The sequence below is a fragment of the Phaseolus vulgaris genome, chromosome 8 (assembly GCF_051622355.1).
Source record: "Phaseolus vulgaris cultivar YP4 chromosome 8, ASM5162235v1, whole genome shotgun sequence".
NCBI lineage: Eukaryota > Viridiplantae > Streptophyta > Magnoliopsida > Fabales > Fabaceae > Phaseolus > Phaseolus vulgaris.
Window position 1 is genome coordinate 2,859,071 of NC_143505.1, and position 14,987 is coordinate 2,874,057.

At 29.4% G+C, this 14,987-nt stretch overlaps 1 protein-coding gene across 1 annotated transcript; it reads right to left on the minus strand.

Moving 5' to 3' along the window:
- Positions 1-2,412: 2,412 nt before the first annotated feature.
- LOC137824148 (glucan endo-1,3-beta-D-glucosidase) lies at positions 2,413-4,673 on the minus strand. The gene has a single exon (XM_068629614.2). The coding sequence runs from the start codon at positions 4,578-4,580 to the stop codon at positions 2,577-2,579; it is 2,004 nt and encodes a 667-aa protein (XP_068485715.2). The 5' UTR covers positions 4,581-4,673; the 3' UTR covers positions 2,413-2,576.
- Positions 4,674-14,987: the final 10,314 nt, after the last annotated feature.

The following is a 14,987-nucleotide window of genomic DNA, read 5'->3' on the forward strand; positions in this document are numbered from 1 at the left end:
AACCTACACTATATCATAGAGATATAATGACATAAATATTTTCATAAATTTTTAAAAAATCTTTCGGAAAATCCAAATTTGTAAGTCAAATTTCTTCTTTCAAAACTCATATTCTAGAATATAACTAACATTTTGGATTTTCCTTTTTTAATAGGTTTTCTATTTCAAAATCAACTTCGAATTCTCTTTTTTTAAAAGTAAAATATACAAAAATATTCTAGATTGCTTATTCTAAAAAGGTCTTTTCAACCCAATTTTGGGAACCAAGCTTCTCACTTCTTTATTTCAAATAAAAATTTAAAGGATATTTTAGATATTTGATAATCTCTTAAAGAGCAAAATTGGAATTTCAAATTTTATGGGTGCAGCTAGAAAATATGAATGCATTGTCCAGGGAAGTTTGTGGCTCCTTCCTACTTAAAGCTCTTTACTTCCTCCACCTCCATATATTTTGTGTTGCACCTCTAAAGTATGAAAATTTCAAAAGTTATTTTTAGTTTTCAGAAATCATTTTTGACTTTCAGAGTAATTTTTACTTTCAAATTACAGAAGTTATTTTTTCACTTTTGAATACACACTTAGAAGTCATTTAGATTGTACAATTAGAAGCTTTCTTTTAAAGAAAAAAATAGTTTTCAAATTGTATAGGAGATTTTTTTTAAGAAAAAAATTACTTGTATAATATGTAAACAAAAAGAATAACTTCCAGTGTATACTCCAAAAGTTCTTCCAAATTATACGATTTGAAACATTTTTAAATTTTAAATTGCATAATAAAAAAAACAAAATAAAAATTTGCATATTTATAAGATAGGGAAGGAAAATATGGAGATAAAGGAAGAAATAGCCTATTTGATATCTTTGTACATTTGAAAATTGAGGGTTGGGTCCAAGACAAAAGCAATTGTTTTCAACACTTTTTTTTACTTTGAAATGATAAATTTCACAAATCGATTAGATACAACGATGGAAGAATTAGACAAACAAAATATGTATCCTAAATTAAATTATGTATTGAAGAATCTTATTTTTCACGTGACGTGGTTGAACCGTTTGGTTGAATGCTAAATGAGAGAATAATTTCTTTCAATAGTGAAATCCAGTTATGATTTTATTACTTTAATTAATGGTAAAGTGTGTCTCAAAATATTATTCTAGAGGTGCATGCGTTTTCTCTTCCTTTTTCTCAGCTGATATGCTTTGGTAATAATTATTGAATGAGAATGAATTAGTAATATGACATAATTTGTATGACTGAAGAAACGTGTGATTGGGGATGGAAAATTTTCAATGTGGCGTGTTTCGTGGTGCTTGGTGGCAGTGTGTGTTGGGTAGTATCTGTCAATGCTATTTGTCTGCAAAAAGTATGTTGTATGCTACAGTTTTGAAGTGTGCACACAAACAAGACTAAGACTTTTTTTTCTTCCAATTATGTTTTATATAGAGATTTCTTTGGATACATAAGTGGACAACAAATGTAATTATATATTAGGTGCTTTTGGGTGCTAATCCTTAATCAAAGTTAGACTTCTACTCTGACTTCAATAACTTGCTTGATAAAAGCTGACACTAATTGTCAGGATGAAAAACTTGTTTTTAGAACTGATAACGAAAAACTATAAGTTAATTTAAACACACGCTTAATCTCATTTCTTTTGTTCAATAATTTTGAGTTCTGTTTCTGTTGTTGCACTGTTAGACCAAAAATTTGTCTCAATCATTTCTTTATTACATATTATTGAATCAGGAAGCGAGCTTAAGTTGCTAATGAAAGCTCTAACTTGTTCATTGAATCTCAGTTCTGCAATCTCTCAATAACACTTCTGGTAGCTAAGCCAAATTCTGAAGAAACTGTGCATGTCTCTGGCTTCTCTACCTTGGTAATATACTCTTGGAGATTCTTACCGAAGTTGAATGGGGATCAATTACATGAATTATTAATATTTTTGTTCCAACTCAAGCATTGTCCAGTGAACCACAAAGAATGTGTGAAGATTTTTCTATGAATTGCGTGTCTCGTGTTACTTTTCTCAACACAATATATCAGATTTTCAGATCTTTTTGGTGTAACAAAACGTTTAATCAGTTTGGACTAGTTGATGAGTGGTTTTGACATAAGTCTTGTTTAGAAGAGTTTTATATTATGAGGTTGGCTTATCATTCAATTTGGATCATTTAAATTAACCTTCAAAACTCTATTGAAAATTAAAACTACTCAGTTTTCATTAAAAGCATTGAAGTGCTGCTGTGAAATAAATAAGCTTGAACATCATTTGTTAATTAGGTTCACTAGGCTCCATCATCACTTGAGGCCAAACATAAAAAGAGTTTTGTCTGCTCTAGAAGTTCTGTTAAAAAATACAGGGAACTGAACCTCTAATTACAGTAGGAAAAATCTGCTAAACTGCAGAGTATGTAAAATTCTTGAAAATTATTAAATATTAAATTTAGCTCTTCACATTAACAATAACTGATGTAGAATTTCGTAAATTACAGTGAACAAAACGCGTTGACAAGGATCAAATTGAAGAGTAAGATTGCAAGAACTTGTTCAAAAACTTATCTACATTACTCCCTTATCTGCTGTGAATCCACCATAGGAGATTACTGAATGAGTTTCCATCATCAAAACCTGTCAACATTCTTATTTTGTTTAATGCTGTAGTTTTATCATAAATTCCTTGCAAGGCATAGGTGAATCCCTTCCAGCCTTCTACATTTGTTTTGTTCTTCAAAGAAGGCAGTGTCCACTCCACAAGCTCCTTGGCATAAACAGTATCAAAGAACAAGGTCTCAGTGACAGGCAACAAGGGTAGAACTTGGATACTAAGCCTACACTCTCTGCACTCTGCAGGAGCCCACCATAGCTTACTGTCCCTCTTGTTAGCCCACAGAATACCCACTATCCTGTTATCTTTTGCAAATTCTTCTTCATACAAGTTGTCTTCCACTTTTACTTGCCACCATGTTTGTGTAGCACGAATTTCCAATGCTAACAGTGTTGATCCAGTATCAACAAGACGGCTATCACCATAAGCTAGACCCATCAATGCTGCTGCATAGTAGGCATTTACAGCTTCACTTGTACTCTCCTGATTCCTTCCATCTTCAAATTCAGTCAGCCCTGAAGCCCAAGAATGTAACTTGTAAAGGTCAAAACACCTTAGGCGCGGATAATCTGAGTTATATCTTTGGCCCAAGTTCATAAAATCTGTCACAAGTGAATAGGCTTGCGGTTTGTATTGTTTGCCCCAGGCAGGGTCAATCTTTGCAAGAACTGCAATTCCATAAATAAAGTACCCCAAATGAAAATGGTGATCGTTATACACTCCAAACCCAAAATCAGCAGTTGAATCCGTGGAGCCTTGTTTAGTAACAAGTCCACGCCATTTTCTTTCATATAGAAAAGCATTCCCTTTGAAAGTTCCATCCAACCAGGGCTCAATGGTTTCCTTCAAAAAATTTCTAATCTTGGGAATCACTTTAGGATAAGACACTTCTTCTGCGATCAAGGCCAACCTTGCAGCCCTTCCAACAAGCTTCCCATAGAAATAAGATGACTGTGTTGTTATTGCAGAAGAATTTAGCTCCTTCACATCCTTATTAAGCGCTGAGATAATCTCACCAAATGACTCTTTATCGATGCCTTTTTTAGAATGCCATGTGACAGGAATAGGATCCGTTTCCAACACCCAAGAATCTCCAACAACACCAACAAGATCACCGTCAACACTTCTATACTTAAAATCGTGCAGAACGGTAACGTTACAATCATGTGATAGAAGCTTGGCATGAAGAGGGTGAGCTAGCATGAGCAAGTCCCCTGACCTTTTCCTTTGCCATTTATACTCCACACGGAAAGGTTTCTTGAGTGCTGCATCACCCGACACAGGGTAACAAGAACTGAACTTGTCAAGAGTTGCGACATTGTTGGGGTTGGAATCAGGCAAAGCTGCTATACGGATGATGCCAGAAAATGGCTTGGATGAAACCTGAGAAGCAGCATGGTTCAAATAGATTGGGGAGGAGGTGTATATGAGCCATGTCTGAGTGTTGTTAAGCTGAAGGATAAACTTGGTGTTGTCATCATAGGAAGACAAAGAAAGTATGGTGTGCACGGTTGTGATGGAAAGAGAGGTTGGCTTTGTGACAGAAGCAGTTATGAAAGGGCTTCCTCTGACAAGAAAGAACCTGAGGTTGGAAGTGGGAATGTCCAAAGTGACACCAAGGTCACTGTAGGAAGAGATTACACGGTTTTGTGCATTTGAGTATGTCTGAGAGGCAGAGATGGTGAGATCTGGGACAAAAACTTGGTACAACACAGCTGCTGTAAAGAAGAGAAAAGGGTAGGAGGCAGAGAGTGAGGAGTTTGAGGACTGAATGTGGTAGGGATGAAAGTACTCAGGCACTGTGCCATTTGGAATAACAAAGTTTTGGAAGAAAGAGTTTGTGGGGAGTGGAGATGAAAGGAGGTTTGGTGAGAAGTAGGTTGAAGGGTCTGGGAGGACTGTGGATTGAGTTTGAGGGAAGAGAAAAGAAGAAGACATTGTTTGTGAGGAAGAGAAGGGGAATTGTGACATTGCTTCCTGCAATGCTTGTTGTCTCTTATATGAACCAAACTAAGCTTCTTTCACCTCCCAACTTGACTTTAGAATAATGCTTTTTAATCCTTGTGTTTGGTTAAGCAATGGTAAAACCACATTTATCTTCTCACACTTCAAAGCTATGTAATTAAGTATTGAGTAGGTAAATTATACATTTATAATTTAAGCTTAAATAGTTTTTTTCTCTCTTATAAAACTGCAGAATTTGTATATGACTGTCAATACAATAATAATTAAGTGATGTGTAATATACACACACATATAAAATTTATTGAACCAAAAGAAAAAAAATGAACATGTTAATAATATTCTGATGCCACTTAATAGAAAAATCTTCAGTAAAAAATATTAAAAATGAAAAGCAGAGTTAATAATTCTATAAAGTGTAAACATTCATTCTATAAATTATAAATAGTTGTGTATTTTTTTCATTTGTTGGTTTGTGTTTGGCTGCGGTTTGGTTGGAAAATAATGGATGATGGATTCCAAGCTTATTCAAATTGAGGAACTTTTTTCTCCGCTTTGTTAAACCTCTTTTTCTCTCTGTAGTTTTCAATGTATTGTTTAATATTCAATGATATATTCTTGTATAAATCATCTTAATATTTATAAACAATATTCGATAAAAAAAATATTTAACATCTTAAGAAAACATAAATGGCTCAATATATTTATTTATCTACTATACCAATTAAAGAAAAGTAGCAGGAAGAACTTGTTAGAGGGTTTAGAAAGACTTATTCTTATCTAACTATTATTTTAAAGTATAACCCATAATATAATTGGTTACTCATAATTAACTATTGATATCAGCTAAAAGTGTCATTGAATTACTTTTTCTTCTTCTAATCATTGTGAACTTTTATCTGATCATCTTATTAAGTTGTTCTTATAAAAAAATTTGTTCATTAGCTAGGGTTAAGTATTTTTTTTTTCTGGAGTTGTAGATTTAATGTTGCTATTTCAGTGTTTATTTTATTTCTAGTGTTTAGAAATTGCAAAAATTATGTATATTTAGATCGACTTGAGGATATATTGAAGGATAAAAAAAAAACTCAATAATTATATTGAATGTGAGGAATAGAAAAAAAATTCTAGACGAAAATAAAAAAATTCAAGTTAGCAAAAATATATTTAAATGTATTCTTCTTTGAAAATCTATAAACAATTATTTAAGTAAAAATCAAATTAAAATTGTGTAGAGAGAAATAAATAAGTAGTTGTTGTAAGTAAGATGCAGCATGATGTATATGACCGTTGAACTAATATAATGTAAATTATTCCAATAATCTTCAACTCTTCATTAATTGTTAAATTATAATATAATATTATGAATCGGGTTGAGTAGTGTCTTAAAACACTGGTTAAGAAATTAAGAAAAAATCAGAGGGAATGTTGAAAATTTATTTTTTGAAATATTAAATTAAAAGAGATATTCAATTAAAAATGAAAAATAAAAAACGTAGTCCGTACGAAATCAAATATCGATGGTTTACGTTACAACGCTCCCTTATAGAAGACGTAGCAGGTGACCGTTAAACAACAAACAAAAATGTGTTCAACTTACAGACAAAAATGCTTTTACATATTCTAAAGCAAACTACAAAATAAAAAACCACCGTTGAACTTTCTTTATTATTATTTATCAAACAAAATCCCTGAATTAATTAACTAATTAATTGTTTCGTTAATAAATAGTTTAAAGTAAAACAATTATATATATTTTTTCAAACGAAACACTTTAAAAAATAATAAACAATGTTTTTTTAATAAATAAACTATTATTTTAAATTGTTTAAAAAAGTAGTTTTTCTTAAATTCCCTGCAATTCCTTTGAAATATGTTTGATTTTCAGTTTTAGTCAATACTGACGTTTCAATAAAAGCAACAAAGTCTTGCTTTTTCAATAACGTGCTTTGCACTTGCAAAGAGTGTTCTTTTCTTTCTTTAGGTTTTGTTTGGTATATTAGTAAAAGTTAATTTGTTTCAGTAATTCATTGTGTATATTTTTTCTACTGCATTTCCCTTCTTCAACAACTTTCGGTTAATTTTTTTTTTACATATAAACAATTGTGTCAATTATTTTTTATTTTAATAATTTTGAAGCATTTCGACATACTAACACTTTTACAATTAGAACACTATATATAAAATATATGTCATTATTACGCTGTAAAAATGAATTATTATAACTAATTATAATCCGTTAATACTTGTTTTATCTTCAGTAAAAAAAATTACAAGATAATTAATTTATTTCAATATGAAAAAGTTGGTTTTTATAGCTAATGCAGAAAAAAGTTATTGAAAAATAATTACAAGTTATTGAAATATTTTTTTTTTATAAAAAATTTTCATGTTAGGCATCATTATGCAACTTGACATCTCAGCAAAGCTGACACCTCAAGTAACAACAATCATCTGTCATCACATGAAAAAAATATTATTAAAAAAAGAAAAAATAAAGAAAATACAAAAATATGGGGATTAGATCAAATCTCATATGTTAACAAAAACGATACATAGGTAGACTATACTTATTCATAAAGAATTCTGAGAACATACTAGATGAAAGTCTGTTATACCAATGAAATGATTCTCTATTAATAAATCCTAAATTAACCAACTTATCAGCACACATATTTCCTTCAGGAAAAATGTGAGTAACTCTATACCTGATTGTCTCACATAAATATGTTTTACTTGATTAATTTAACGTAATTGTTGTCTAGTCTTTTAAAAATGTAGAAATTAATCTTTAAAAAAAATTATTAAATTATGAAATTTTGTATAAGCTGTCCAGATCCTGGAATTGGAGCATAAGTCAAGCTTGTGAATAATTTGAGCAGCCATGTATGACCCAAAAGCCAAAAATAATAGTTCATGTATAATACCTACAAGAAGCAACTATGCTACAAATATAGGGGCCATGTGTTTGGTGAGTGAGTTAAATAATTTTGTTGTGGTATCTATGCTCCAATGCTATCTTCTCCCATGTGTTCTTTGAATGTATGACATTTTTGTGAACTAAAAAGATTGGCATGTGCAGATTCATCAGATTTGACAATAAATAATATTGCATTATTATGAATCCAGAACTGTGAAGGAGAAAAAAATGATTAAAAAAGAACTTGTTGTTACCTTAGAGTTCACATGAAAAAGAACTATTTTATTTAGGTGAGTGGAGTAGTATATTTTCAATTCACGGAAACTGTGTGCATGATGAAAAACTTTCATTAGAACACAGTTGAATGTTGCAGACCAATTATTGAGAAGAAAGTTAGAAAAGTTTGAGAATATTGTATCCGTGATATTATGATTGATGCATATGGAAATATTTTTGGTCATAGTCACGCTGTAACATCCCAATATTAGATTTAATAACTATTTTAATTATTAGAGAAGGTTTAGTTAGTAATTAACAATAGGCTTAACTTAAAACAAATGGATTTTGGGAGTTTCTTTCTCCATGTATATATTTTTCTTCCTGCACCTTCACAATTATTTAAATTTTAAAACTAGCCTTGGTCTTTTATTTGAAAAAGGGTACCTGCATTTTTTTGAATTATGGATTTATGAATCTGGAATGCATTTTTTGCATTATAGATTCTGAAATCCAGAAACATACTACGGATCCATAAATTTGGAAGATTACTGGATTCACCAATCCGAAAGATTTAGAGATGCACCAAGGTGGGAGTTTTGCAAATTCATTATTTTGGAAGATAAAAAACAAAGTGGGAATTCACTATTCCGTAAATCAAGTGGACTGCATTGTCTGGAATCACAACATATGTATCGCAGAAACGAAAATTCACAATAAAAACGAAACTATAGATTCTTAAATAAATAAAAAATTACTTATCTTCTTCTCCGATTAGATAACCGCCAAGAAAACCCACTAAACCATCACTAAGTCGTTAGAGACACCGCTGATCACCACTAAGAGAAACGTTTTCCTGTGCCAAGAGATGGAATAGCGTCATCATTGAGAGAGCAACGTAGTCTATCTGTGTGTAGCCTGTGTACAAAGAAAGAAGAAAGAGTAGCGGGTGGGGGTTGTTACATTTTAGGATTTTAAAAAAATATTAAGGATATATTTATCTTTGCATAACATTGTGTGCAAGAAGAAAAACGTAGAAGTGCAGGAAAAAACTGCCATGGTGTTTTAGAGAATGGGCTATTAGGGTCCAACAAGAAATTGTGATCTATAAACCTAATCCAATAGTTTGGGAAAATTCTTCCTGCACCATATCAGTTTTAAATTGCACCATATCAATTTTAAACTGCATCATTTTTTTTCTAAAGTGACAAAATATTCTTTTAAAATGACGAAAATATATTATCAGATCTAGATTTCCACAACATATTTCTGAATTTCATTAATTTTTTCCAAAATATTTTTCTAGTGTTTTGATTTTTTTTTTGGAATGTACTTTTTATATTTCAATATTTTTTTTTCAAATAAATTTTTAATTTTTGAATTGTATTCCAGATTTTTAAAATCCAGTGGAGGAAAAATTTGTCAATATTTGCTTATCTCATATTGATTCAGAGTCTAAAATACGGATACTATGATATGATTTTTTTCCCTCTCTTTTGTGCATCATTAATTTATATTTGAAATGAAAGTTTGATGGTAGAACTTAAATTTAGATTGAGAGTGATCTGTTTAGCATGGAAAATTCGAAACTTATTCTAATATTTGTGTCCTAATAAGTTATGGTATGTTTTACTTTTTATATTTTAAATTAGTTTTTAATTTATAAATTTTTTTCTTATCGTACAACTACTTAGTAAAAATTTCTAAGCAGGCCTATTATTTTATGCTTCTTAACTTTCATATTCCCAAGAAGATAATGGAGATAATTACAAAACCTTTATTGCAGCTTCAAATCTTCAAACTAAGATTTTTTTTTTGTCTTTTTATGGCACTACGATTTTTTGTACTGTGTATTTAGAAATTAAGTAAAAATTAATAATAATATACGTAAGTAAATAATGACACAAAGAATTGATGATAACTTATCAGAATAGAGCTAATCAATGACATTAATCAAATTTTGGCCATTTTTAAATAACGAGAGATCAGGAAATACATATTATAAATGAGTCAAAATATAAAAATACAAAATTTAGATGCACAAACAAAAATTATTCAATTCGGTAATTTAAAAAAATGTAACTTACACCTAATTAAGAACTTCCTTTATTTAATTTATTCATATTATTTAAAACACACACTTCTTATCCAACATACACATTATACTTTAAACAAAATAGAAATGAAGCATATATTTTAGTAACAATGATTATATTTAGCCAAAAAAAGAAAAACCATTAAGTCCCGTTCACAAATTTTTCTTATAATTTTTTTTTGGAAAAGATTGGGAAAAAGTTTACTATTTCACTCTATCTAAGGTAAAAAAAAAATGAATTCTTTGATTATAAATATCAATATTCTATTTTTCAACTCATAATTAATTATAATACAATTCACTGAATAATTATTTTGGTTTATGTAAACAATAACTATACTAATATTAATGAAAAAAATATTATCTTTTAATATATGTATATATAAGTATTTTTAATTTCAACATTTTTATTTAGTGTCCTGTAACATGAATAAACAACCTATTTTATATCATAAAAGTAAGTGTAAATGAAGAAGACTTAAAAAGGAAAGGGAAAGCTTAAATAACAAGAAAGAAAGGATAGAAGATTGAATAAATAATTTTTTTATATTTGGTTAAGAGGGATGTTTGTCAACTAAAACATTTAGTTTAGTCAGATATAGTGGTTTTTAGTTAAGTTGTTCTTCTTGACTAGGTCATCTTCTTTTCTTTGTATACAATAGTTTTTCTCCCCGGTGTTGGAAAATAAGATTACTACTAGGGTCAATTTAGAAAGGCGTGGGATCGCGGTTGAAAGTCTTTTGTGTAGTCTTTGTGTAGTGGAGGAAGAGACTTGTCGCCACTTGTTTTTTGAGTGCAGAATAGCTTGGTCAGTACAGTGTCAATGTTTTGTGTGACTTGATGTAAAGTCAGTGAGTCACAATGAACCACTGTTAAACTTTTTTCAATTTAGGTTGTGTAACTCTTTTGATTTAGTTAATGGCGTCTGTGGAACGATTTAGATTGTAGTAGTTAGTGAGATTTAGAAGCACATGAATAATGAATAATGTCATTTTCAAATGGGGTGTGGTTGACAATTTAGAATTGTTCGCTATGATTCAATTAAAGGTTTGGTCTTGAGTTACCTCCAAGTCACAATCTGCTTTTTTTCTCTTATTTTGATCATTTGGTTTGTATGAGACTAGTTATGTGATGAATTATTTTGCCACGGTAGCACTAGAGTTGGTTTACGAGGTTTGTCAGGTTCTGTAGGTTGGACTACCTGAGTGGTTCATATTTAATTTATTGTTTATCGCTGATAAAAAAAATAGTGTTTTTCTGGTATTGTTTTAAGCTATATTTCCAAATTAATAACAATCTCGCATATTCAATCAATATATGTAATTAACGTACTCTTCCTCTTTATGATGTATGATGAGTAAATGATATTTTTTTCATCATTTCCAAATATCAGTATTAGGTCTGTTTTTACCTTGGCTCATAACCTCACAACTCTCAGCTTCAGACATAAGACGATAAAGTTGATAAGTTTATAACCATTAACTCCAAATTAATTGTGTCTTCTAATCATGAGATTCTATCATTATTACATTAATTGCATATACAATAAATTGAGTATAATTTGATAATTATTATTTTCTTAAAAATATATTTTATCATCTAATATATCTACTACATCCTATTTGTAAGGACAGAGAAAAATAGTCTTAGAGTAGAAATGGTACAATTAAAATGTCACCTGAATATTTTATTATTAAAGTGAAAATGCTATATAAATAGAAATTTAGTTATTCAGGTTTCATTTTAAAAAGAACCATCATCTCTCTAAAAACTCCTTTTTCCTTTCCTCTGCCTTATCTCTAAAATCCCGACCTCCTCGCTCATTAGATCAACGATCGGAGTCCGGCATTGGACTCTTGGCAGTGAACTCTACAAGATTGACCGATCAAAATCTTAGATAAAGTTCTTTCTTGGCTCATTTTCCTTTGAGTTAGTTTTGATCTGGTTAGGTTGCCTTTTAGTTTAAGTTTGCATGTAAGGTTTTTATCTTCAGAATTAGTCTTTGTTAGCTCAGAGTCTTAGTGATATAGTTGGATTTGTGATCAGGACTTTGTGGTGCAAGTTAGGGTATCCTTAAGCTTTTGGTGGGTTTGGAGCTCTTAGTGAGCATCTACTAAAGTCCAGGTAAGGGAAGCTAGTTTAAAATCTTCAATAGAACCCTAGGTTAGAAGATTTGAATGTGAGTGTGACGTGGTCACCAATTCCAAATTTTGTTGCAAGATTTCTTGTTCTGAGTAGATTGTAGTTTGATTGAATTTGGAAGTGTTGTGATTGAGAATTGGTTGTTTGATTTAAATGGTTTTGGAATTAGAAATCATATAAATGTATAAATGGACATAATAACTCAATGATTCAATGAGAGTGATTGTATCATGTTGAACAAGAACTGTCAATGTAATGTGTAGATTTATAATTTATGAATTAAATGAGGTATTGATTTATAATCTAATAGGTATATTAAGTTATGCAGAATTCTGTATATTTCACTCAAGCTAGCAAGTTCTAGCTCAAGCTAAAAAATTATGGGTGCTCTCTGGTGGATTTTAGCTCAAGCTAGCGAATTCTAGCTCAAGCTAAAAACTTATGGGTGCTCTCTGGAGGATTTTAGCTCAAGCTAGCGAATTTTAGCTCAAGCTAAAATTCTGGGTGTTCTCTGGAGGATTTTAGCCCAAGCTAGCAACTCAAGCTAAAATTCTTGGTGCTCTCTGGAGGATTTTAGCCCAAACTAGCGAATTTTAGCTCAAGCTAAAATTCTGGGTGCTCTCTGGTGGATTTTAGCTCAAGCTAGCGAATTTTAGCTCAAGCTAAAATTCAGGTTGCTCTCTGGCGAATTTCTAGCTCAAGCTAGCAATTTCTAGCAATAATAATAATAATAATAATAATAAATAAATAAATAAATGAAAATAAAAATATTAAACTAATTTTTATTTGCTTTTAAAAGATTGATTTATTTAATTCTATATAATTTTTCTTATAAAGTATGTAAACTTTTATTTCATGTATAGTTAATTGAAGACATTTATATGATTAGTTAATGAATTGTTGTGTATTTTGGATATTCTAAACATTGGTATGATTTGATTGTTTGATGCTGGATATTATGAGGTTCAAAATATGAATTTTAATCAATACATAGTATTTTCAGGAAAGAAAATACCGTGTTAAGATTATTTAGGATGTGCATTGACTAGGGATTCGTCTAGAAGGAGATATCCTGACTCTACTGAAATAATGGAATCATATAGATGAAGTTATTAAGGTGGTGAAAGTCGAAGGAGGTTCATATGAATGGGTAAGTTGTTTGAAAGATAACTAACTTGACCTGTTATATGAGTTAACCCTGTCATACTAGGAGAGAGATGATATTGAGATTAATTATGCGCATAGTTGTGTGGATTTCACAGTGATGTAGTATGACAGGTGCAGATCTTTGAGTCTAAGTCAACGCACGAGTCTTCCAGAAGTACGAGTTAAGTGTCTATGTGTTATGAGTCAGTAGAAGTCTGACATGAGAAAGATGAATATTGAAATTGTTGATAGACACTTGATGGTTATGTGGAATGCATGAGAAATGATGGATTTATGTGGATTTTATAGTTATATTATGTTATAAGTTTTAAAAATACCTAGCTTACCCTTTGTTTTGTTTTGTGGTTGTTTTTCTTTGATGATCGTGTATTTTACAGGTGATCAAATTTTCTCAGTGAGAAGATGAATGATGAAAAATGTTTATTTTCTTTTGAAATTTTGTTTTTAATTCTTTTATGTAAATATTTCCAGTCTTATAAAGAGAGAGATAATTTGAAACATAATATGAAAGAATTGTAAATATATTTGTATTATTATATATTTTATTTAATATTTAATACAAATTATAATTATTAGATATGAGAAAATATAGGAGGTTACACTATTTATAATGTATTAAATATTAGTTAATAATTTTTTTGTTTATGTTGTTTTAACTATGTATTACCCACTCCCACAATCGTTTCTTGATTAAATTCACTCAACAATTACTTAGTGAGTGTGTAACTCAACATATTTCAATATCTTGAAATAATATCTTTTATGTCAAGATTCTTAAAGATTTCCAATTTTCTCAATATATACTCTACACTCACGAGCTTTATTCTGTGTTCTTAGTGATTTTGAACTTTACAGTTTGAATCATTATCTAATTTGTTAAGTTTGATTTTAATTTCTATAAAAATCAAAAGTTTATTTTTATTTCTTATAATGTCCATGTTATTTTAATTATAGTCTCTTCAAATTATTTTTATTTCAATTTAATGTTATCCATTTTAACCTTAAACAATGTACACATTTTCATACTCTTTAATAATTTATTCCTTTCCTTTTTATTAATTTATTTATTTGTTTATTAATTTTATTTTATAATTTATCAATTAACTTATTTAATAATTCATTGAATTGATGAATGCACAATATTAATTTATTTAGAAAAAATTAAGCTTCTTTTAAAAAAAAGTACGTATAGAAATTTGGTGGAAGGACCGAATTTTAAATTGGTTTGTAAAACAAATTTTTGTATGGATTTAGATGGTAAAATGGACTTTTGGCCCGCTAACCTGCCAAATTTTGATATGCTGTTTTTAACCTTCTAACATAACTTGTCTCATCTAACTCGTCAAATTGATAGGACACCACTAGCTTATTTTTAAAATTAAAAATAAAATAAAATATTTTTTATACTATATTATTTAAAGAATGCAAATTTATAAAAACAATATAACTTAAATCATTAACACTTCTATAAATTAATTTTAATTATTAATTATAACAGATTACTTTAAATGATTATTTTAATTTATCCTCAATTAAAGTTTTTAAAATATTTATATAATTATATATTTTTTAATATGTATATATAACAAAATTTAAAAATACAAAAACTATCTCACTATTAATCTCATTTATTAATCTGTTCCTTTCCTTTGTTGATTTTGTATGTCTATATATATATATAAAAAAAAAACTCCTTTGATCTCCTCTATACACCACCATTTGTTTTCTTTTTTATAAGTGCAATTTAGTAATAAATATGGCAAATTACATTTTCTATTTATATATAGCAATATTTATTGAGATTCTAAATTCAATCTTCATGTTCTAAACAATCTCTTGTATATTAAGGAGGCAACACTGAACATTGCATAAGGAT

Excerpts from the sequence above, each read along its gene's own strand:
- LOC137824148 (XM_068629614.2), bottom strand. The coding sequence starts at position 4,580 with ATGTCACAATTCCCCTTCTCTTCCTCACAAACAATGTCTTCTTCTTTT.